Genomic DNA, 25,420 nt, shown 5'->3' with positions numbered 1-25,420 from the left:
ATAATGCATATTACTATAATGCATATTACAATAAGGCATATTACTATAAGGCATATTACTATAATGCATATTACTATAATGCATATTACAATAAGGCATATTACTATAAGGCATATTACTATAATGCATATTACTATAATGCATATTACAATAAGGCATATTACTATAAGGCATATTACTATAATGCATATTACTATAATGCATATTACAATAAGGCATATTACTATAAGGCATATTACTATAATGCATATTACTATAATGCATATTACAATAAGGCATATTACTATAAGGCATATTACTATAATGCATATTACTACAATGCATATTACAATAAGGCATATTACTATAAGGCATATTACTATAATGCATATTACTATCCAATGTTTGCTGTGAACGTGCCCTCTAGTGGACCCGCGTGGACGCGAAACCTTCCACGTGACGTCACACGGATTCGATCACATGACAACCTCGAGAAAAAGAAAACAGGAAGTAGTTCAGCCAGCGCTTTCACTTTGGTAAGTTTTACACTATAAATACAGTGTTAATACATTTTTTATTTTTATTTTTTGTACTATTACTAAGATAGTTACTTATGAAATAGTAAAGTACACTAAACTTCATCGGTTGAAAAAAAAAAATCGCCACTCTTGTAACCAAACGAGCTGCTGTTGTTTAGCTAGTAATGGAGTCCACAGGCAGAAACACAACGCCCTGCTTCTAGCTATGCAATCTGAAGAAGTAAACGATTGTATGTTGATTTATGTGTACATTAATAATTAACTTGCAGTTTATATTTTGTCTGTTTTCTTTCATGTTTATTACTTGACTTACATATGAGTGGTCCTCTGTAGCTCAGTTGGTAGAGCGTTGCCATTGCAACGTAAGGATGATCCCCGTGATCGCTCATACGGAAAGTGCATGTTTGCTAAAATGTCACCGATAGCCTCATTGCATTTTGGTACACCAGAATTACATTCATTTCCAATGGAACTGAGCTTGCTTTGTTGCAGTGCATATCTTGGATTTATAGAAAGTATCTGATCAAACTGTTTGCTGTAGACGGCTTGACAGAAATGGGAGCAGAAGGTGAATGTTAAACTGTTGTTGTGATCTCTAGGTGTAATTGAGCAAAATGGTACACAGCATCATCTGGATATGTTCACAACAACAGTTCAACATTCACCTTCTGCTCCCATTTCTGTCAAGCCGTCTACAGCAAACAGTTTGATCAGATACTTTCTATAAATCCAAGATATGCACCACACAGAACGCACAGCAACTGTCTCTGCAACGCAATGCTGCAAAGCAAACTCAGTTCCATTGGAAATTAATGTAATTCTGGTGTACCAAAACGCAATGTCGGTGTGATCGAGGTGTAAGTGGCTTATATATTCTAACCCAATCCCCGTTGTGTGTCGTGTTGCTCTGACAGGGAGAGAGAGAACGATGGGGTCAGCTGTCGAGAGGACGGATGAACATGTCCGAGAATACTTGATATATCGAGGTTTCACCAGCACGCTGAAACACCTAGACTCTGATATGAAAGCAGACAAGGAGAAAGGATTCAGAGTATGTATGAAACGGTGTATTTGAAGTCATTAACCATCCAGGTATTGCAAAGCACAACAGCAGTAGCTCGTTGTCAAGACAGCAGAAACAGATGTGTGACCAGGCTATAGCAGTTGCTTTTAGCCTTGTTACTCTGACCGAGATAGACAGGTGAGATGTTAGATCTTTGTATATACACTATATATACAAAAGTATGTGGACCCCCCCCCCCCCCTTCAAATTAGTGGATTAGGCTATTTCTGCCACACCTGTTCCTGACAGGTGTATAAAATCGAGCACATACCCATGCAATCTCCATAGACAAACATTGGCAGTAGAATGGCCCCTACTGAAGAGCTCAGTGACTTTCAATGTGGCACTGTCATAGGATGCCACCTTTCCAACAAGTCAGTTCGTCAAATTTCTGCCCTGCTAGAGCTCCCACGGTCAACTGTAAGTGCTGTTATTGTGACGAGGAAACGTCTAGGAGCAACAACGGCTCAGACGCGAAGTGGTAGGCCACACAAGCTCACAGAACGGGACCGCTGAAAAGAGTTTAAAAATTGTCTGTCCTCAGTTGCAACACTAACTACTGAGTTCCAAGCTGCCTCTGGAAGCAACGTCAGCACAATAACTGTTCATTGGGAGCTTCATGAAATGGGTCTCCATGGCCGAGCAGCCGCACACAAGCCTAAGATCACCATGCGCAATGCTAAGCGTCGGCTGGAGTGGTGTAAAGCTCACCGCCATTGGAATCTGGAGCAGTGGAAGCGCATCCCTCTGGAGTGATGAAGCACACTTCACCATCTGGCAGTCTGACGGACGAATCTGGGTTTGGCGGATACCAGGAAAACGCTACCTACCCGAATGCATAGTGTAAAGTTTGGTGGAGGAGGAATAATGGTCTGGGGCTGTTTTTCATGGTTCGGGCCCCTTAGTTCCAGTGAAGGGAAATCTTAACACTACAACATACAATGACAATCTAGACGATTGTGTACTTCCATTTTTGTGGCAACAGTTTGGTGAAGGCCCTTTCCCATTTCAGCATGACAATGCCCACGTGCACAAAACAAGGTCCATACAGAAATGTTTTTTTGAGATCAGTGTGTAAGAACTTGACTGGCCTGCACAGAGCCCTGACCTCAACCCCATCGGACACCTTTTGGAATGAATTGGAACGCAGACTACGAGCCAGACCTAATCGCCCAACATCAGTACCCGACCTCACTAATACTCTTGTGGCTGAATGGAAGGAAGTTCCCGCAGCAATGTTCCAACATCTAGTGGAAAGCCTTCCCAGAAGAGTGGAGGCTATTATAGCAGCAATGTTCCAACATCTAGTGGAAAGCCTTCCCAGAAGAGTGGAGGCTGTTATAGCAGCAATGTTCCAACATCTAGTGGAAAGCCTTCCCAGAAGAGTGGAGGCTGTTATAGCAGCAATGTTCCAACATCTAGTGGAAAGCCTTCCCAGAAGAGTGGAGGCTGTTATAGCAGCAATGTTCCAACATCTAGTGGAAAGCCTTCCCAGAAGAGTGGAGGCTGTTATAGCAGCAAAGGGGGGGGACCAACTTCACATTAATGCCCATGATTTTAGAATGAGATGTTTGAAGAGCAGGTGTCCACATACTTTTGGCCATGTAGTGTATATGTATAAACCAGTGGAGGCATCTGAGGGGAGGACGGCTCATAATAATGGCTGGAATGGAGTCAGTGGAATGGAGTCAACCACGTGGAAACCATGGAAACCATGTGTTTGATGTGTTTGACTCCATTCCACTGACTCCATTCCAACGATGCAACACGGAGTGCCTGGACACAGCCCTCAGCCGTGGTATATTGGCCATAATCCACAGACCCCTGAGGTGCCTTATTACTATTATAAACAGGTTACCAACGTCATTAGAACAGGAACAAATAAACGTTTTGTCATACCCGTGATATACAGTCTGATATACCACAGCTTTCAGCCAATCAGCATTCAGGGCTTAAACCAGCCAGTTTATAATAAGGTTTATCGCACCGCTGGACTCTATATATATTTTCTTCAGGTGGATAAGATCATTGACCAGCTTCAGCTGTTCATCCATACCTTCGATCTGAATGGCCTGAAGGACTACTGGGGCTACCTGGACCGGAGACTGTTCTGTAGGCTAGAAGACATCTACAGACCAACAGTCTCCAAACTACGGACCAGTCTCTTCAGATACTACGTTGTTTATACTGTACAGGTGCTTATAGCCTTCTGTTGTTGTTGTGTTGTTGTTTTCTTGTTATTCAGACATTATGTGTGGATAGCACAATGTTGTTGACTGATTATTGATATACAGCATGGCCTCTCCCTCCTTCCCTAACTCCTTCCCTATCTCTCTCCTTCCCTCTATCCTCATCCCTCTCTCCCTCTCTCACCTCATCCCTCCCTCTCTCTTCATCTCCCCCACCCTCCCTCCTCTTTCCCTCCACACCTTCTCTACCTCTCTCCCCCCTCCCTCCCTCCCCCTCCCTCTCTCCCTCCCCCCTCCCTCCCTCCCTCTGTCCCTCCCCTTCCCTTTGTCTCTCCCTCCCTTCCTCCCTCCCTCCCTCCAGTTAAAGAACCTAGAGAAGACACAGGAGTTTTTCCAGCGTCAGGCTCAGGAGCTGCAGGGCAAGCCGGAGTGGCGTGATTGGTTCATCCTGCCGTTTATGCCCGCCCCCGAGCAGAACCCGTTGTTCTCGCCGTACTTCTCCCGTCAGTGGTCTGACACCTTCCTGGTCTCACTGCACAACTTCCTCTCTGTGCTGTTCCAGTGCATGCATATCCTTTTGTTCTGTGGGCAAGACTACAGACACTCTAGACTACAGACACTCTAGACTACAGACACTCTAGACTACAGACACTCTAGACTACAGACACTCTAGACTACAGTACTGCCACTCTAGGCTATAGACACTCTAGGCTACAGACACTCTAGGCTACAGACACTCTAGACTACAGACACTCTAGACTACAGACACTCTAGACTACAGTACTGCCACTCTAGGCTATAGACACTCTAGGCTACAGACACTCTAGGCTACAGACACTCTAGACTACAGACACTCTAGACTGCAGACACTCTAGACTACAGACACTCTAGACTACAGACACTCTAGACTACAGACATTCTAGACTACAGACACTCTAGACTACAGTACTGACACGTTAGACTACAGACACTCTAGACTACAGACACTCTAGACTACAGACACGCTAGACAACAGACACTCTAGACTATAGTACAGACACTCTAGACTACAGACACTCTAGACTACAGACACTCTAGACTACAGTACTGCCACTCTAGGCTATAGACACTCTAGGCTACAGACACTCTAGGCTACAGACACTCTAGACTACAGACACTCTAGACTACAGACACTCTAGACTACAGACACTCTAGACTACAGGCACTCTAGACTACAGGCACTCTAGACTACAGACACTCTAGACTATAGTACAGACACACTCTAGACTACAGACACTCTAGACTACAGACACTCTAGACTACAGTACTGACACTCTAGACTACAGTACTGGCACTCTAGACTACAGACACTCTAGACTACAGACACTCTAGACTACAGTACAGACACTCTAGGCTACAGACACTCTAGGCTACAGACACTCTAGACTACAGACACTCTAGACTACAGTACAGACACTCTAGACTACAGTACAGGCACTCTAGGCTACAGACACTCTAGTCTACAGACAATCTAGTCTACAGACACTCTAGTCCACAGACACTCTAGACTACAGACACTCTAGACTACAGACACTCTAGACTACAGACACTCTAGACTACAGGCACTCTAGACTACAGACACTCTAGACTACAGACACTCTAGACTACAGTACTGCCACTCTAGGCTACAGACACTCTAGGCTACAGACACTCTAGGCTACAGACACTCTAGACTACAGACACTCTAGACTACAGGCACTCTAGACTATAGACACTCTAGACTACAGTACAGACACTCTAGGCTACAGACACTCTAGACTACACTACAGACACTCTAGACTACAGTACAGGCACTCTAGGCTACAGACACTCTAGACTATAGACACTCTAGACTACAGTACTGACACTCTAGACTACAGACACTAGACTACAGACACTCTAGACTACAGACACTCTAGACTACAGACACTCTAGTCTACAGACACATGCTCTCAGAGGCTAGCCATCAGGGTAATATCTGTTCGCTGTGTTTTGCTTGTCTTGGGAGATGTCATGCTGCATCACTCCAGGTTGCGTCAACAGAATCCCAGATGTAGTGAAGAGGAACATGGAATCCTTTCAAAACAAGGAAGTAAACGACAACGTAACAATGTCCATTTTAAATGTCAACAAACTATACATACCGTAGTCTTTGAGTAGTTTCTTCCTTGACAGCAACCCACCGCAGCCTGTGCTCCTGAGCTTTGACTCTGAAGTCCAGAGGACCACTTGTCTACAGGAGGAGAATGATCAGCTCAGACACATGGTTTGTTTTCTCATCTAATAACGGGCCGTATCCTCGCCAGACAGTTTGTGCTAAATACCAGAGACGTTTGAAACCAAGACACTCACAACATTCGATGACTTCCTGTAACGCTCACGGGGTATACTCATACCAACGTGTTTAGGAGTGTGGCAGTTACTTCACAGTTTACAGTTATTTATTTACAGGAAGTAATCACTCGTTAAGTCTCTCCGTTTCCAAAACTGTGGTGCTAGTACATACTGCTTCCCTCATGAGAAGGTCTCAAAGGGCCTGAGGATGGCTGCTAAATCTCTCTCTCTCTCTCTCTCTGTCTGTCTGTCTGTCTGTCTGTCTGTCTGTCTGTCTGTCTGTCTGTCTGTCTGTCTGTCTGTCTGTCTGTCTGTCTGTCTGTCTCTCTCTCTCTCTCTCTCTCTCTCTCTCTCTGTCTCTCTCTCTCTCTCTCTCTCTCTGTTTCTCTCTCTCTCTCTCTCTCTCTCTCTCTCTCTTTCTCTCTCCTCCCCCTCTCTCTCTCTCTCTCTCTGTCTCTCTCCTCTCACTCTCTCTCTTCCCATCTCTGCCCCCTCTCTCTCTCTCTCTCACTCTCTTTCTCTCTCTGTCTCTCTGTCTCTTCCCTGCCTCCAGCTATTTTCCCTGCAGGGAGAGGCTAAACTAAAGAAGCAGGAAGAGATGGTGCATCACAAACTCCCCCCCTACGTACAAAACATGGACCGCCTCGGAGACACTGAGCTGTGAGGACTAACTTTGAGATTGGATTGACCCACTTTGGGGTTGAAGGGAGGGGTTTAAGTGAACGTTTTAATAATTGTGAACGTTTTAATAATTGTATGATATAGTTATTTGGTTTGTATTTTCTCCTCTTCGTACGATACTGTAGATGTACAATTTTAACTCATAATATTTATTCAACTGTTTTAATGTGTTAACGTGTTTTACGTATGAATAAGGACGATGAATAAACAATTCACCCTGAATTGTTGTTTTTCACCATGATTAGTTTCAGGTGTTCTGTCTGTTTCCTCTATCCTGGGATGCACAACTCCTGTCCTTGAGGGCCTCAGTGGCTTCTGGGATGTCTGGAGCCCTGGGCCTGTATTCATAAAGTGTCTCGGAGTAGAAGTGCTGATGTACGATCAGCCCCCCCCCCCCATTTTATTAATACGATTTAAAAAGGGAAAACTGATCCTAGACCAGCATTCCTACCCTTGAGACGCTTTGAGGACACTGGCCTTGGTATGAAGGGCGTTGGTTGTCTCCTGTCAGGGTTTGGCTTTGGGAACACAAACACTATGTAGTAAAGGAATCACAACACAACGTTATCAGCGAGTCTGACAGTTTAGGTCTGTAGTTTAATCTGTAACATTCTATTTAACAAAGCAAATGGCCTGCAGAAAAGGTAAGAACCACTGTTACAGCTTAAACACACCTCTTAGTAAGAAGTCCAGTTTAAAAGACTCGTTGGAAACTGAATCAAAAAAAAAAAGTCTTCAGATGATAAGAAATCTAGTATCTGTATTTTCTCGTGACGCTTTCCATTTTCTTTCAGAACATTCTTGGCTTGTCTCCCAAATAGACCTTGTTTACTCACTAGGCACACATCAGCACATGGTCACTGATGGTTAATTGAGTTTTACAGTTTTACAGTTGTGAGTGGACCCGCGCACAGCATCAGCGAAGAATGGTGTTTTAAAAAAGCAGCTGAGGTATCTGATATCCCTAAATGTTGAATCAATCTTATTGATGACAACTTTTCAACCACTTTGGTCTTCATCACCTCCAATACGTCTACACAGAGATCTGTTTGTTTCACGCTTGATTCACGTTTGATTCATGTTTGATTCACCGTTGATTAATGTATGACTCCTGTTTTGATTCCTGTTTGATTCATGTTTGATTCACATTTGATTAATTTGTCCTCCACAGGGACCTGGTGACGAGCCAGCGTAACCCCGCCCTTACCACCACTCCTTCCAGGAACTTCTTCTCTACATTCCTGCCCCAGGCCAGACGGGTACCTGGCAAGATGCCTCGAGGACTTCCTGGGTCCTCGCCAACACAGGCCTCGCTGGGACGCAAGGACACCGCAGCCAATCAAGTGAGACCATATGTTCTTCCGGAAATTAGGACGTTTTTCTGGGGGGCGTCCCTAGAGACCGAGACGCTGGACTTATAGACCCTCAGGGATGCGTTTTAAGGGGCTAGATAACGTTTTTGTGGAAAATCCTTTCCACTGACTGTGTCTGCAGTACTATTTTAGATAACTGTTAGTCAAGTGACTTTAAACTTTTACCAATATTTAGCAGTTTACACCATTTATGACACGACTAGCAGTATGTATTTTTCAGTATTTACAGTTGGTATTATACTGTAAGTATTCACCCCCCTTGGATTTTCTTTCACATTTTGTTGCGTTATAAATTGGGATTGAAATCTATATTTTTTGGGGGGGGTCATTGATCTACACAAAATACGTAAGTATTCAACCCCCTTTGTTTAGGCAAGCATAAATTAGTTCAGGAGTAACATTTGGCTTAACGAATCGCATAATAAGTTACGTGGACTGTGTGTGAAATAGTAAGGGTTTACATCGTTTTTGAACGACTAACCCTTTCCTCTGTCCCCTATATTATACACCATCTGTAGGGTCCCTCAGTCTAGTAGTGAACGACTAACCCTTTCCTCTGTCCCCTATATTATACACCATCTGTAAGGTCCCTCAGTCTAGTAGTGAACGACTAAACCCTTCCTCTGTCCCCTATATTATACACCATCTGTAAGGTCCCTCAGTCTAGTAGTGAACGACTAAACCCTTCCTCTGTCCCCTATATTATACACCATCTGTAGGGTCCCTCAGTCTAGTAGTGAACAACTACCCCCTTCCTCTGTCCCCTATATTATACACCATCTGTAGGGTCCCTCAGTCTAGTAGTGAACGACTAAACCCTTCCTCTGTCCCCTATATTATACACCATCTGTAAGGACCCTCAGTCTAGTAGTGAACGACTAAACCCTTCCTCTGTCCCCTATATTATACACCATCTGTAAGGTCCCTCAGTCTAGTAGTGAACGACTAAACCCTTCCTCTGTCCCCTATATTATACACCATCTGTAAGGTCCCTCAGTCTAGTAGTGAACAACTAAACCCTTCCTCTGTCCCCCATATTATACACCATCTGTAAGGTCCCTCAGTCAAGTTTTTGAATTTCAAGGACAGATTCAACTACAAATGACCTACGAGCTTTTCGAAAACCTCATTAAAGATTGCCAGTGATTGGTAGATGGGTAACAATAACAAATCAGACATTTGAATATGTCTTTAAGCATGGACAAGTTAATAATGATGCTGTGGATGATGTATTGAAATACCCAGACACATCAAAGATACAGTCATCCTCAGGGATTTCACCAGAAAGCCATTGGTGACTTTAAAACAGCTAGAGGCTGTGATGGGAGAAAACTGAGGATGGATCAACGACCTTGTAACGAGTGAAAAGAAAAATTAAAATATACAGAATACAAATATTCCAAAACATGCATCTTGAATGCAACAAGGCACTAAAGTAATACAAAGGAATATACTTTTATGCCTAAATGCCAAGTCTAATGTTTTGGACAAATCCAACAAAACACATCACTGAGTAACTGCCTCCTTATTTTCAAGCATGGTGGTGGCTGCATCATGTCATGGGTATGCTTGACATCGGCAAATACTGGGGAGTTTTTCAGGATAAAAAGAAACAGGATGAAGCTAAGCACAAGCAAAATCCTAGAGGAAAACCTGGTTCAGTCTTCTTTCCATCAGACACTCGGGAGATGAATTCACCTTTCAGCAGGACAACAACCTAAAACACAAGGCCAAATACACACTGGAGTTACCAAGAAGACAGTGAATGTTCCTGAGTGGTTGAGTTACAGTTTTGACTTAAATCTGTTTGAAAATCTATGGCAAGACCTGAAAATGTCTGTCTAGCCAGGATCCCCATCACTTTGACAGTGCTTGAAGAAATGGGAAAATAATACAGTATACAGTATTAGTGTTTATTTTGCAGTATTAGTGTTTATTATACAGTATTAGTGTTTATTATACAGTATTAGTGTTTATTATACAATATTAGTGTTTATTATACAGTATTAGTGTTTATTTTTCATTAATCATTACAGAGTATTTTGTGTAGATCTTTGACAAAAAAATGTAATACATTTCAATCCCAATTTGTAACACAATAAAGTGTGTGTGTGTGGGGGGGGGGGGGTAAATACTTATGATAGGGCGTTTTTGATTACAGACTTACCTGTGTTTTGGAAAACAAACCGCTTTCATGTATCTTATTCTGTGAAGCCCAAGGACCCAGTAGCGGCCTCCAAGGAACCCAGGCCGGTCTGTAGCGCTGGGGGAACCAGTGAACCCCAGGCTGGGTTTACCTCTCACCCCAGGCAGAGACGGCACCAGGACCACGAGAAGGAAAGGAAGGAGCTCTTCTCCAAGCCACAAAATCAGGTTTCACCTACTGTATTACTAAGGAAAGGATGTTGCCTAGTGGACATATTTAGAAATTGAATGAGCAAATTCCACTTTCTGTAACAAAGTTCATGGCTTATATTTACTTGCTTTCCCTCCTTCAATAACCCATAGTAGTATAATGATGTTCTATTTACATATTACATTCCAAAGAGATCAATTGGTAAAGAGATCAATCGACCAAAACAATGGAAATGCCATGGCAACGCCATTCAAGTTTCAAGTTTTATCGTCACATGCACAGTACAGTGAAATGCCTTTCTAGCCAGCTCTTAACCCAACAACAGTAATCAATAACAATGTATTACTAGAAATAACACAAGGTAGAACAAAAACACATCACTGGGAATCGGAGCTGATTTGACATCACTGGGAATCGGAGCTGATTTGACATCACTGGGAATCGGAGCTGATTTGACATCACTGGGAATCGGAGTTGATTTGACATCACTGGGAATCGGAGCTGATTTGACATCACTGGGAATCGGAGCTGATTTGACATGACTGGGAATCGGAGTTGATTTGACATGACTGTGTTTTATCAGTTTCTTGATGAAAATATTCCTAGGACTGTCGGACGGCCAAACTGAGCAGTTGGGGTAGAATCGCCTTGGTCAGGGGAGAAGGGCCTTGGTCAGGGAGGTGACCAAGAACCCAATGGTCCCTCTGACAGATCTCCAGAGGTCCTCTGTGGAGATGGGAGAATCTTCCAGAATGACAACCATCTCTGCACCACTCCACCAATCAGGCTTTTATGGTAGAGAGGCCAGGCGGAAGCCACTCTTCAGTAAAAGGCACATGACAACCTGCTTGGAGTTTGCCAAAAGGCACCTAAAGGACTGTAACCATGAGAAACAAGATTCTCTGGTCTGATGAAACCAAGATTGAACTCTTTGGCCTGAATGCCAAGCGTCACGTCTGGAGGAAACCAGGCACCATCCCTACGGTGAAGCATGGTGGTGGTGGCATCATGCTGTGGGGATGTTTTTCAGCCTCAAGGACTGGGAGACTAGTCAGGATCAAAGGAAAGATGAACAGGGCAAAGTACAGAGATCCTTGATGAAAACCTGCTCCAAAGTGCTCAGGACCTCAGACTGGGTTGAAGGTTGACCTTCCAACAGGTCTCAACGACGCTAAGCACACAGCCAAGACAACGCAGGAGTGGCTTCGGGACAAGTCTCTGAATGTCCTTGAGTGGCCCAGCCAGAGCCGGGACTTGAACCTGATCGAACATCTCTGGAGAGACCTGAAAATAGCTGTGCAGCGACGCTCCCCATCCAACCTGGCAGAGCTTGAGAAGATCTGTAGAGAAGAATGGGAGAAACTCCCCAAATACAGGTGTGCCAAGCTTGTAGCATCATACCCAAGAAGACCCAATGCTGTATTTGCTGCTTCAACAAAGTACTGAGTAAAGGGTCTGAACACTTATATAAATGTCCTAAATTTGCAAAATGTCTGTTTTGTCATTATGGGGTATTGTGTGTAGATTGATTGAGGGAGAAAAACGACTTAATATATTTTAGAATAAGGCTGTACTTTCCGAATGCACTGTAATAAAACAACTGATCTAAAAAAAAATAAAGATTTTCCCTCATGAAAAATACCTCTACCCCTTACAAATATTGTCCATGTATTATAATCCACATAAGAATTCACACGAGGCACGCTGTAACCTGCACGCAGTCTACATAGGCTACTTGGACTGACGCCCAGTGGACCTGCAGTCTAGCTTATTGTAACCTACAATCACTTCTTCCAGCTGCCGCCTGGCAGCCATTTTAAATATTATATAGACATTCAAATCCTCCTGCTGCAGGATTATTTTCCTCCTGTGACGAAATGGGTCGTATTAAGATCCGACATCTGTATGTGAGGTCTGAAGGGAAGTATGGGAGGGATTCCTGGCAGTATTATCAGGAAGCTAAATCAGGCTCGTCTCTTCTTTCAGATGCCTGAGAAGAGAGGGGAAAGTGGGGACCCAGAGCCTCACCTTGAGGGGGGGACCACCAGCAGTGACCTGATAGACCCTCCTCCCCCCAGCCAGACACAGGTCAGCGGGGAGGGACAGAGGGGTACGGGGGTGCTGGGGGTGGAACAACCCTTCATCAAGCTCAGTCAGGAAGAGTACGGCGAGCATCACTCCTCTATCATGCACTGCAGGTAGGACATCACCTTTAACGTTACACTGAACACCTGTTACAGTCAGAATCTAGTGGAGTGGAACTCCTGATGAACACTGGTTTATTATTGATCTACGACAGTAGCTCTTTAAGTGGTCAGACATACTAATCGCCGGCATATACTGAGCAAGCAGACACTTTCCACTGTCATATATCTGTTCTCCTTACTGAGCCAAACAGAGCTGTACTGCCATGGTTACCCATCCACCATAGTAACAGAGCTGTACTGCCCTGGTTACACATCCACCATAGTAACAGAGCTGTACTGCCCTGGTTACACATCCACCATAGTAACAGAGCTGTACTGCCCTGGTTACACATCCACCATAGTAACAGAGCTGTACTGCCCTGGTTACACATCCACCATAGTAACAGAGCTGTACTGCCCTGGTTACACATCCACCATAGTAACAGAGCTGTACTGCCCTGGTTACACATCCACCATAGTAACAGAGCTGTACTGCCCTCGTTACACATCCACCATAGTAACAGAGCTGTACTGCCCTGGTTACACATCCACCATAGTAACAGAGCTGTACTGCCCTGGTTACACATCCACCATAGTAACAGAGCTGTACTGCCCTGGTTACACATCCACCATAGTAACAGAGCTGTACTGCCCTGGTTACACATCCACCATAGTAACAGAGCTGTACTGCCCTGGTTACACATCCACCATAGTAACAGAGCTGTACTGCCCTGGTTACACATCCACCATAGTAACAGAGCTGTACTGCCCTGGTTACACATCCACCATAGTAACAGAGCTGTACTGCCCTGGCCGTGGAACCATGCTGGAAAGGACAATGTGAAAATAAAATATCCGAGCTGGAAGTGGTGTTGGAGGGCCAGTAGGAGGCACTATTTCCTCTCATTTAAAAAAATATATATCCCAATGCCCCAGGGCACTGCCCTGTGTAGGGTGCTGTCTTTCAGATGGGATGTTAAACGGGTGTCCTGACTCTCTGAGGTCATTAAAGATCCCATTGTACTTATCGTAGAGTAGGGGTGTTAACTCCGGTGTCCTGGCTAAATTCCCAATCTGGCACTCATACCATCATGGTCACCTAATCATCCCCAGCTTCCAATTGGCTCATTCATCCCTGTAACTCCTCCCTAGGTCTTTTGTAGTGAATGAGAATGTGTTCTCAGTCCACTGACCTGGTCAAGTGAAAGACACAACACAGTATGGTGCAAAATTGTGAAAAGGGTATTAATGAGGTCCAGCTTCGTCATGTATCTTCACTGTTTCTCCTGTCTCCGTGTCCCAGGGTGGACTGCTCAGGGAGGAGAGTAGCCAGTTTGGACGTGGACGGAGTCATCAAGGTGTGGTCCTTCAACCCCATCATGCAGACCAAGGCCACCATCATGTCCAAGTCCCCTCTGCTGTCCCTGGAGTGGGCCACCAAGCCTGACAGACTGGTATGACCGCTGACCTCAACACAGCACATCAGGGTTATGTTCATTAGGGTACATCCTAGCAAAAACCAAAAATGTTGTCCCTTCCTGTTTCAGTCTGTTTTCTTCCCATTGGGTGCCTAATAAACAGGTCAGGTCTATATTTACATGAGGTAGTTATGGCATCCTCAGTCCTCAGCGCCCTGTTCTCTGACAGTTTGCAGAGTGAGGTGGGAAAGTGGAAACCCCCCCGTCAGTAATTATGGTCTATGGTCTTGCGTCCTTTTATAGCTGTTACTGGGCAGTGGTGTGGGCACGGTGAGGCTGTACGACACTGACGCTAAGAAGAACCTCTATGAGATGGCCATAGATGAGACTCATCAACGGTAAGCTAAAGGGCCTCTCTTATTCAGAGTGATTTGACAAAGCATCATGGTTGGAATAATAGATATCTGTAGCAGAAGTCTTCCACGTCTCATCAGAGGGGTGGATTCCCAGACACAGATTAAGCCTGGTCCTGGACAACAACAACAATTCTATGGAGATGTTCCATCTTAATCTGTCTGCTAAATCAGCCTGTAGAGGTTTAATAATGGAAAGGCATTACTGTACTGACAGATCTGTCTGGTTTCTCCTGTTCTGTTCCTGTAGAGGTTTAATAATGGAAGGCATTACTGTACTGACTGATCTGTCTGGTTTCTCCTGTTCTGTTCCTGTAGAGGTTTAATAATGGAAGGCATTACTGTACTGACTGATCTGTCTGGTGTCTCCTGTTCTGTTCCTGTAGAGGTTTAATAATGGAAGGCATTACTGTACTGACTGATCTGTCTGGTTTCTCCTGTTCTGTTCCTGTAGAGGTTTAATAATGGAAGGCATTACTGTACTGACTGATCTGTCTGGTGTCTCCTGTCCTGTTCCTGTAGAGGTTTAATAATGGAATAATGGAAGGCATTACTGTACTGACTGATCTGTCTGGTGTCTCGTGTTCTGTTCCTGTAGAGGTTTAATAATGGAAGGCATTACTGTACTGACTGATCTGTCTGGTGTCTCCTGTTCTGTTCCTGTAGAGGTTTAATAATGGAAGGCATTACTGTACTGACTGATCTGTCTGGTGTCTCCTGTCCTGTTCCTGTGTGGTGTTGTTTAGGATCCTGTCCCTGGCCTGTAGCCCCAGTGGGACGTCCTTTGTGTGTTCTGCAGCAGCACATGCCGGGCCTGGGCGCTCTGGGAGTGTGACAGAGACAGTACCACGGCTTCCCAATCCCCTCTCTGTCTCTGGACAGCTGCTGCTCTGGGACACCAAGACTGTCAAACAGCAGGTACTGCTGTAGGAAACACGTCACCTGAACACGTGTACTATGTCACCCAAACACGTGTATGATGTCGCCCAAACACGTGTATGATGTCACCCAAACACGTGTACTATGTCACCCGAACATGTGTACTATGTCAACCAAACACCCAAGTCCTTGAAGAGGAGGAGCATTTCTATAATTTTTCTCATTCACCAGTGTTGCTTCCAGTTATTAGTTTAAAGTTGAAGGGGGCAACTTGATGCTATTTTTCTGAGATCAGGAACTTTATTTTGCTAAAACATTGTCGAAATGCATCACAGTTATATATAGGTAAATATTATATTATAGATAGAATTTATAGATACAGTGGGGCAAAAAAGTATTTAGTCAGCCACCAATTGTGCAAGTTCTCCCACTTAAAAAGATGAGAGAGGCCTGTAATTTTCATCATAGGTACACGTCAACTATGACAGACAAAATGAGGAAAACCAGAAACAAAATTGTAGACCTGCACCAGGCTGGGAAGACTGAATCTGCAATAGGTAAGCAGCTTGGTTTGAAGAAATCAACTGTGGGAGCAATTATTAGGAAATGGAAGACATACAAGACCACTGACAATCTCCCTCGATCTGGGGCTCCACGCAAGATCTCACCCCGTGGGGTCAAAATGATCACAAGAACGGTGAGCAAAAATCCCAGAACCACACGGGAGGACCTAGTGAATGACCTGCAGAGAGCTGGGACCAAAGTAACAAAGCCTACCATCAGTAACACACTACGCCGCCAGGGACTCAAATCATGCAGTGCCAGACGTGTCCCCCTGCTTAAGCCAGTACATGTCCAGGCCCGTCTGAAGTTTGCTAGAGAGCATTTGGATGATCCAGAAGAGGATTGGGAGAATGTCATATGGTCAGATGAAACCAAAATATAACTTTTTGGTAAAAACTCAACTCGCCGTGTTTGGAGGACAAAGAATGCTGAGTTGCATCCAAAGAACACCATACCTACTCTGAAGCATGGGGGTGGAAACATCATGCTTTGGGGCTGTTTTTCTGCAAAGGGACCAGGACGACTGATCCGTGTAAAGGAAAGAATGAATGGGGCCATGTATCGTGAGATTTTGAGTGAAAACCCCCTTCCATCAGCAAGGGCATTGAAGATGAAATGTGGCTGGGTCTTTCAGCATGACAATGATCCCAAACACATCGCCCGGGCAACGAAGGAGTGGCTTCGTAAGAAGCATTTCAAGGTCCTGGAGTGGCCTAGCCAGTCTTTGGAGGGAGTTGAAAGTCCGTGTTGCCCAGCGACAGCCCCAAAACATCACTGCTCTAGAGGAGATCTGCATGGAGGAATGGGCCAAAATACCAGCAACAGTGTGTGAAGACTTACAGAAAACGTTTGACCTGTGTCATTGCCAACAAAGGGTATATAACAAAGTATTGAGATAAACTTTTGTTATTGACCAAAAACTTATTTTCCACCATAATTTGCAAATAAATTCATTAAAAATCCTACAATGGGATTTTCTGGATTTTTTTTCTCATTTTGTCTGTCATAGTGGAAGTGTACCTATGATGAAAATTACAGGCCTCTCTTATCTTTTTAAATGGGAGAACTTGCACAATTGGTGGCTGACTAAATACTTTTTTGCCCCACTGTATATACTCTATATTATAGGAATCTTTCACAGATGTATACTCTATATTATAGGAATCTTTCACAGATGTATACTCTATATTATAGGAATCTTTCACAGATGTATACTCTATATTATAGGAATCTTTCACAGATGTATACTATATATTATAGGAATCTTTCACAGATGTATACTCTATATTATAGGAATCTTTCACAGATGTATACTCTATATTATAGGAATCTTTCACAGATGTATACTCTATATTATAGGAATCTTTCACAGATGTATACTCTATATTATAGGAATCTTTCACAGATGTATACTCTATATTATAGGAATCTTTCACAGATGTATACTCTATATTATAGGAATCTTTCACAGATGTATACTCTATATTATAGGAATCTTTCACAGATGTATACTATATATTATAGGAATCTTTCACAGATGTATACTATATATTATAGGAATCTTTCACAGATGTATACTATATATTATAGGAATCTTTCACAGATGTATACTCTACCCGTCTGAAGTTAAAGCCCTGTAGCCTCATTCATCTCTTTCCCCGCGCTGAACCATGTGACGTCTCCATGTCCTCTCCTATCGTCCTCAGCTTCAGTTCTCCCTGGAGCCTGGTCCAGTAGCCATCAACTGTACAGCTTTCAACCACAACGGGAACCTACTGGTAACTGGAGCTGCTGACGGAGTAATTAGACTGTTCGGTAAGTCGATTTTATTTACTCTCCTTTTTGTTGACTTGTGCTTAATGGAGATTTGATGTGAGGTGAAATAGAGGACGTGGGAACATTTCTCCTATGAATAGTCTCTTCATAATGCTTTGACGTACTGTAGGCACTAATAACTAGATCTCGGAGTTGACATAGCTGACTGCAATGAGGTCTCTGAGTGAAGACGAGGCTGTGAATATAGAATTACTAGAATGAAAAATGCCCCTCATTGACTTCAATGGAGATTGCTGTTCTAATAATAATATTTCTATGCGTGTTAACATGTGCCTCTATTTTCTCTCTGTCCTCCAGACATGCATCACTATGGCTGTGCTATGAGCGGTTATAACATGTTCTTCTCGCTCCTCTTCACAGACATGCAGCGCTATGATTGTACTATGAGCTGTTATAACATGTCTCTCTGTCCTCCAGACATGCAGCGCTGTGACTGTGCCATGAGCGGTTATAACATGTTCTTACCGCTCCTCCTCTTCAGACATCCAGCACTATGATTGTACTATGAGCTGTTATAACATGTCTCTATTTTCCAGACATGCAGCATTATGACTGTGCTATGAGCTGTTATAACATGTCTCTCTCTATTTTCCAGAAATGCAGCACTATGACTGTGCTATGAGCTGTTATAACATGTTCTTATCTCCCTATTCTCTCTAGACATGTAGCGTTATGACTGCGCTATGAGCTGTTATAACATGTGCTTATCGCCCTATTCTCTCTAGACATGCAGCGTTATGACTGCGCTATGAGCTGGAGGGCCCACGATGGCGAGGTGTACAGTGTTGAGTTCAGCTATGATGAGAATACAGTGTTCAGTATCGGAGAGGACGGCAAGGTAACTGAACTCAGGTCGTAAGACAGTAGTAACATGCTACTAACACGGTTGTTTAAAAAAAATATATATTTATTTAACTTTTATTTAACTAGACAAGTCAGTTAAGAACAAATTCTTATTTACAATGACGGCCTACACCGGCCAAACCAGGACGACGCTGGGCCAATTTTGCACCTCCCTATGGGACTCCCAAACACGGGCAGTTGTGATACAACCTGAATTCGAACCAGGGTGTAACATGGTAGTGAGACTGTAGTAACATGGTAGTGAGACTGTAGTAACATGGTAGTAACATGGTAGTAACATGGTAGTAACGTGGTATTGTCACACTAGTAACAAAGTCGTAACGTAACAGTATGTGATTATAAGTGGCTCTGGATAAGATAAGTGTCTGCTAAATGACTAACATGTCAATGTTACAATCACTTACTGTAACATGTTAGCCTGTAACCGTAGTAACATGGTCACTTACTGTAACATGTTAGCCTGTAACCGTAGTAACATGGTCACTTACTGTAACCTGTTAGCCTGTAACCGTAGTAACATGGTCACTTACTGTAACATGGTAGCCTGTAACCGTAGTAACATGGTCACTTACTGTAACATGTTAGCCTGTAACCGTAGTAACATGGTCACTTACTGTAACCTGTTAGCCTGTAACCGTAGTAACATGGTCACTTACTGTAACCTGTTAGCCTGTAACCGTAGTAACATGGTCACTTACTGTAACCTGTTAGCCTGTAACCGTAGTAACATGGTCACTTACTGTAACATGTTAGCCTGTAACAGTAGTAACATGGTCACTTACTGTAACATGGTAGCCTGTAACCGTAGTAACATGGTCACTTACTGTAACCTGTTAGCCTGTAACCGTAGTAACATGGTCACTTACTGTAACCTGTTAGCCTGTAACCGTAGTAACATGGTCACTTACTGTAACCTGTTAGCCTGTAACCGTAGTAACATGGACACTTACTGTAACCTGTTAGCCTGTAACCGTAGTAACATGGTCACTTACTGTAACATGGTAGCCTGTAACCGTAGTAACATGGTCACTTACTGTAACATGGTAGCCTGTAACCGTAGTAACATGGTCACTTACTGTAACATGTTAGCCTGTAACCGTAGTAACATGGTCACTTACTGTAACCTGTTAGCCTGTAACCGTAGTAACATGGTCACTTACTGTAACCTGTTAGCCTGTAACCGTAGTAACATGGTCACTTACTGTAACCTGTTAGCCTGTAACCGTAGTAACATGGTCACTTACTGTAACCTGTTAGCCTGTAACCGTAGTAACATGGTCACTTACTGTAACCTGTTAGCCTGTAACCGTAGTAACATGGTCACTTACTGTAACCTGTTAGCCTGTAACAGTAGTAACATGGTCACTTACTGTAACCTGTTAGCCTGTAACCGTAGTAACATGGTCACTTACTGTAACATGTTAGCCTGTAACCGTAGTAACATGGTCACTTACTGTAACATGTTACTCTGTAACCGTAGTAACATGGTCACTTACTGTAACATGTTAGCCTGTAACCGTAGTAACATGGTCACTTACTGTAACATGTTAGCCTGTAACAGTAGTAACATGGTCACTTACTGTAACCTGTTAGCCTGTAACCGTAGTAACATGGTCACTTACTGTAACATGTTAGCCTGTAACCGTAGTAACATGGTCACTTACTGTAACATGTTACTCTGTAACCGTAGTAACATGGTCACTTACTGTAACATGTTAGCCTGTAACCGTAGTAACATGGTCACTTACTGTAACATGTTAGCCTGTAACCGTAGTAACATGGTCACTTACTGTAACCTGTTAGCCTGTAACCGTAGTAACATGGTCACTTACTGTAACATGTTAGCCTGTAACCGTAGTAACATGGTCACTTACTGTAACATGTTAGCCTGTAACCGTAGTAACATGGTAACACAGACAGAAAGGAGGAGATACCTAGTCAGTGGTACAACTGAATGCATTCAACTGAAATGTGTCTTCCTCATTTAACCCAACCCCCCTCTGTATCAGTAACATAGTAGTCAGGTGGTAATCCCTGTAAATACATCTGTTCCAGTTTATCCAGTGGAACATCCATCGGTGTGGAGTGAAGCAGTCGGAGAACTCCCTGCCCCAGGATGCAACGGGGCCCTTTGTCCTGTCTGGCTACAGTGGATACAAGCAGGTCCAGGTGCCACGTGGACGGCTGTTCGCCTTCGACTCCGAGGGACAACATGTCCTCACCTGCTCCAACAACGGAGGACTCATCTACAGGGTAAGGCTGCTTCGAGTTTTTAATTTTTTTTTAAATGAACCGTTTCCTAGTTTTCTTCTCTCTTTTTTGCGTCCCAAATGGCACCCTTTTCCCTTTATAGGGCACTACTTTTGACCAGGGCCCATAGGGGTAGTAGTGTACTATGTAGGGAATAGGGTGTCATTTAGGACAAAATGTTTAATAAAACCTAAGGTAAGGTTGTTTTAGAGCAGTTTCTCTCAGACCTCTCCACAAGGACCCCCCCCCCCCTCAGATGTTTCACAGTTTGTGTTGTAGCCCTGAACGAGCATGACTGACCTGGTCAAGGGCTTGATGATTGGTTGTGTTAAATCAGGTGTGCTCTGGAATAGATCAAACACATGGAACAGATGAGGGTCCCCAAGGAAAGGTTTGAGAACAACAACAATTATTATTATCAATTTATTTAAAAAATATATTTTCGTAATTTTTATGCATCTATGTAGATACAAAAACATTTAGGGAGATGTGGAGGAGATAAGGTCAGAAGGTGCTTTGCAAGGGTGGACCCTGCTCTTCTGTGGTGTATTCACTTGGAACCAAACGGGGAGTAAACGGGGAGTAAACGTTTTTCATTGCGAAACTTTTTACTACAGAAACAGACGAATGAATACACCTCTTGGCAGGAGCATAGAGCTCCCTGGACCATAACTCAGTACTACGGTTTTAGTAATGCCAGCCTATACGGAATACATTTTTTTTAATGCTTGTCTTTCATAATTTGATCAGTTATACTTGGATGTGTAGTGTCAGAGTTTGTTGCTGGCATGTCATCCCTAAGTTTGCTAATCTTGCCAATTAACAAAATCATTAAAGTAGTTGGTAATATCAGTGGGTTTTGTGATGAATGAGCCATCTGATTCAATGAATGATGGAGCTGAGTTTGCCTTTTTGCCCAGAATTTCATTTAAGGTGCTCCAAAGCTTTTTACCATCATTCTTTGTCATTTATCTTTGTTTCATAGTAAAGTGTATTCTTCTTTTTTATTTAGTTTTTATTTAGTTTAGTCACATGATTTCTCAATTTGCAGTACGTTTGCCAATCGGTTGTGCAGCCAGACTTATTTGCCATTCCTTTTGCCTCATCCCTCTTAACCATACAATGTTTAAATTACTCATCAATCCACTGGGATTTAACCGTTTTAAAGGTCATTTTCTTAATGGGTTCATGTTTATTAGTAACTGGAATAAGCTATTTCATAAGTGTGTCAAGTGCAGCGTCTGGTTGCTCCTCATTACACACCACAGACCAACAAATATTCTTTACATCATCAACATATGAATCACTACAATACTTATTGTATGACCTCTTATACACTATATTAGGCCCAGCCTGTGGAATTTTGGTTTTCCTAGATATGGCTGCTATATTGTGATCACTACACCTGATGGATCTGGATACTGCTTTCAAGCAAATTTCTGCTAAAATTAGTATAGATGTGATCAATAGATGTTGATGATTTCATTCCTGTGTTGTTTGTAACTACTCTGGTAGGTTGACTGATAACCTGATCCAGGTTGCAGGCACTGGTTACTGTTTGAAGCTTTGTCTTGAGTGGGCAGCCTGATGAAAGCCAGTCAATATTGTAATGACCCAGAAAATATATCTCCCTTTTGGTATTACATACATTATTATTTCACACACATTATCCAGATACTGACTGTTAACACTTGGTGGTCTATAGCAGCTTCCCACCAGAATGGGCTTTAGGTGAGGCAGATGAACCTGTAGCCATATTACTTCAACAGTATTTAACATGAGATCCTCTCTAATCTTTACAGGAATGTGGTTCTGAATATAAACAACAACACCTCCACCTTTGGCATTTCTGTCTTTTCTGTAGATGTTATAACCTTGTGTTGCTATCATTGTATCATCAAAGGTATTATCTAAGTGAGTTTCAGAGATTGTCAGAATGTTTTTTTTTTACCCCCTTTTTCTCCCCAATTTCGTGGTATCCAATTGTTAGTAGTTACTGTCTTGTCTCATCGCTGCAACTCCCGTACAGACTCGGGAGAGGCGAAGGTCAAGAGCCATGTGTCCTCCGAAACACAACCCAACCAAGACACACTGCTTCTTGACACAGCGCACATCCAACCCGGAAGCCAGCCGCACCAATGTGTCGGAGGAAACACCGTACACCTGGCGACCTGGTCAGCGTGCACTGCACCCGGCCCGCCACAGGAGTCGCTAGTGTGCGATGGGACAAGAACATCCCTGCCGGCCACACACTCCCCTAACCCGGACGACGCTGGGCCAATTGTGCGCCGCCCCATGGGCCTCCCCGTCGCGGCCGGCTGCGACAGAGCTTGGACTCGAACCCAGAATGTCTGGTAGTTTTCAGTTCTCCCCTCCCCACTCAGACCACTCCCAAACGGTCCTAGCAAATTTCTTGCTTGAGAAATTTCTCTTTGCTAAGCAGCATTTTAATTAACAGTAAGGTACTTAATTGTTACCTAGAAATGATTTGATATTGAGATTAAAAACGGCTGCAATTGGACTTTTAAAGATTGTAGGCGAGCTTACCGTTATTAACATCCAAGAACCTAATATGTTAGGTTTAGAGGGAGACCGGCACTGACAGCCAAATACACCATCAAAACGTCAGTCGATTCTCAATTTACGATACGATTATAGAAACATAAATCCCTTTACTTCCATATCACATCAAAATTATTTCACAAATTTAAAATATACACTTACTGTTTGTACAGTTTTAACCGGGTTTATTTTTCTTTTACAACATTTTTCTGACGTCTGTTACTCACAGGAGTTCGGAATATGCTAGATCAGTGGTATCCAATTTTCGAGCCTTGGGTCGCAGAGCTTCATGGGAGTTTTGAGTACCACTCGGTAGGAAGTCAGCAACTCGATTCGCTTAGTTTGGAGGGCCAACTAGAGGGCGGAAAAGGCACTACGCCTCGCTCAAAGTTGAATTAGGACAACACTCCCACCTCATGTGGCTCGCAGGATCGCTCAAAACGGAGGCTAAGTGGGAGGCTGTTGGGATTGTGTGTGTGTGTGTGTGTGTGTGTGTGTGTGTGTGTGTGTGTGTGGCTGTTCACCCATCACTAATACAAATATCCTGCATGAGAGTGAAACCTATTATTTGTCGACTACCACATGAATTTAACACCATGAGTAAAGGAACGGTACATCAGCTTCTCCTGACGCTGTGAACTGTTATATATTATAGTCTCTGCTGTGAAGTGAACAGATCTCATTAAGACTGGATGTCATGCAGGAGATGTGTGTTAGTGACGGGTCAGTGGAGCCTCTCCCCACTCACAATAAGCAGAATATCTGTGTGTAGTAAATATGGTAGCAACAGTACATTTTACATTAGTCATTTAGCAGACACCTCTTATCCAGAGCGACTTACTGTTAGTCCGTCTTAAAGCTGGAATACAGAGTGGTGAAACTGCCACGTCCTTTTTGTTTGCGAGATTTCAACAACAACGAACTTGTTTTCCCTCCGACATCATCGCACGTCACTGCATGCTGGGAAAGAGCAGCAGAGTGTGTACTATGAGTTTGTTTTACCTAGAGGCGACTCCTCCTTTCATAAACAAAACAATAAGAAATGTTCCTGGGGGTTACCAGAGGCTTCCCTTAATGGGGATTCCATCTTTAAGACGTAGTCATAGTAAGTACATTTTTCCTCGATTTTATAAGTAGCTATCGACAAGCGTGAGTGCGAACAAGGCAAGGGAGTTTTTGCTGTTGCCCTGACTAAGTCTGTGTGTGTGTGTGTGTGTCTTGTCTTCACCAGCTGAACAGCACCAGTGATAGTGGTCTGGAGAAGGTTCTACCGTTGGGGGGCCACAAGGCCCCTGTGGTCACAGTGGACTGGTGCTCTGCCATGGACTGTGGCACCTGCCTCACCGCATCCATGGATGGAAAGATCAAACTCAGCACGTTACTGGCACAGAAATCCTGATTGGTCAAATTTAAAGTCCCGAGAGAGGGTTCCTCATTGGAGGGAAGCATTTTATTGCAGTATCACACTATTGAAGCCGATGTATTCTACAGTAGCATACGTCTTAAATGTAATACTTTGTACTGACCTAAGGCAGTCCACAACATATCATGGATGAAACAGGGCTTTAGAAAGTCATAATAGGATATTAATAAATTAGAATAACATCAACTCATTCCTTACATGCAAGTGGTGTTCAGTCCATGTGAGAGACCATGTTATATTTAACGTAGTACAGAAGTTGTGCCTATAAAATCTTGAACTGGTTGTTCTGAGAATTGAACCGTGAGGGGAAAAAAAACTTGAGATGCCAATGCACCTGTCCTACAATGCACCTGTCCTCGGCCGAACACCATTCAGACGTGGGACCATTTCTTGCTTTTCTCAGTTTGACGCAGTACGGTAACTCCTGGTCAAGGGCTGTTTGTTTAATCATGTATAATTGCTTGTTATTATGACAATAAATAATTTGTAGATA

General features: G+C 43.4%; 1 protein-coding gene across 3 annotated transcripts; it reads left to right on the top strand.

The window, feature by feature from the left end:
• The first annotated feature begins 438 nt into the window (after positions 1-438).
• wdr91 (WD repeat domain 91) lies at positions 439-25,420 on the top strand. Of its 3 annotated transcripts, none has more exons than XM_029692504.1 (16): positions 439-515; positions 1,433-1,569; positions 3,597-3,776; positions 4,132-4,339; positions 5,972-6,054; positions 6,676-6,782; positions 7,975-8,146; positions 10,391-10,549; positions 12,519-12,730; positions 14,022-14,172; positions 14,440-14,534; positions 15,296-15,467; positions 17,699-17,807; positions 18,554-18,666; positions 20,748-20,945; positions 24,736-25,420. In XM_029692504.1, the coding sequence occupies exons 2-16, from the start codon at positions 1,447-1,449 to the stop codon at positions 24,901-24,903; spliced, it is 2,250 nt and encodes a 749-aa protein (XP_029548364.1). In that variant the 5' UTR covers positions 439-515; positions 1,433-1,446; the 3' UTR covers positions 24,904-25,420. The 3 variants fall into 3 exon arrangements, with proteins under 3 accessions (XP_029548364.1, XP_029548363.1, XP_029548365.1); XM_029692503.1 differs by lacking the exon at positions 439-515 and adding an exon at positions 648-748; XM_029692505.1 differs by lacking the exons at positions 439-515; positions 10,391-10,549 and adding an exon at positions 648-748.

This window comes from Salmo trutta, chromosome 15 (genome assembly GCF_901001165.1).
Source record: "Salmo trutta chromosome 15, fSalTru1.1, whole genome shotgun sequence".
Classification (NCBI taxonomy): Eukaryota; Metazoa; Chordata; class Actinopteri; order Salmoniformes; family Salmonidae; genus Salmo; species Salmo trutta.
This window is presented reverse-complemented; position numbering and strand designations above follow the sequence as displayed.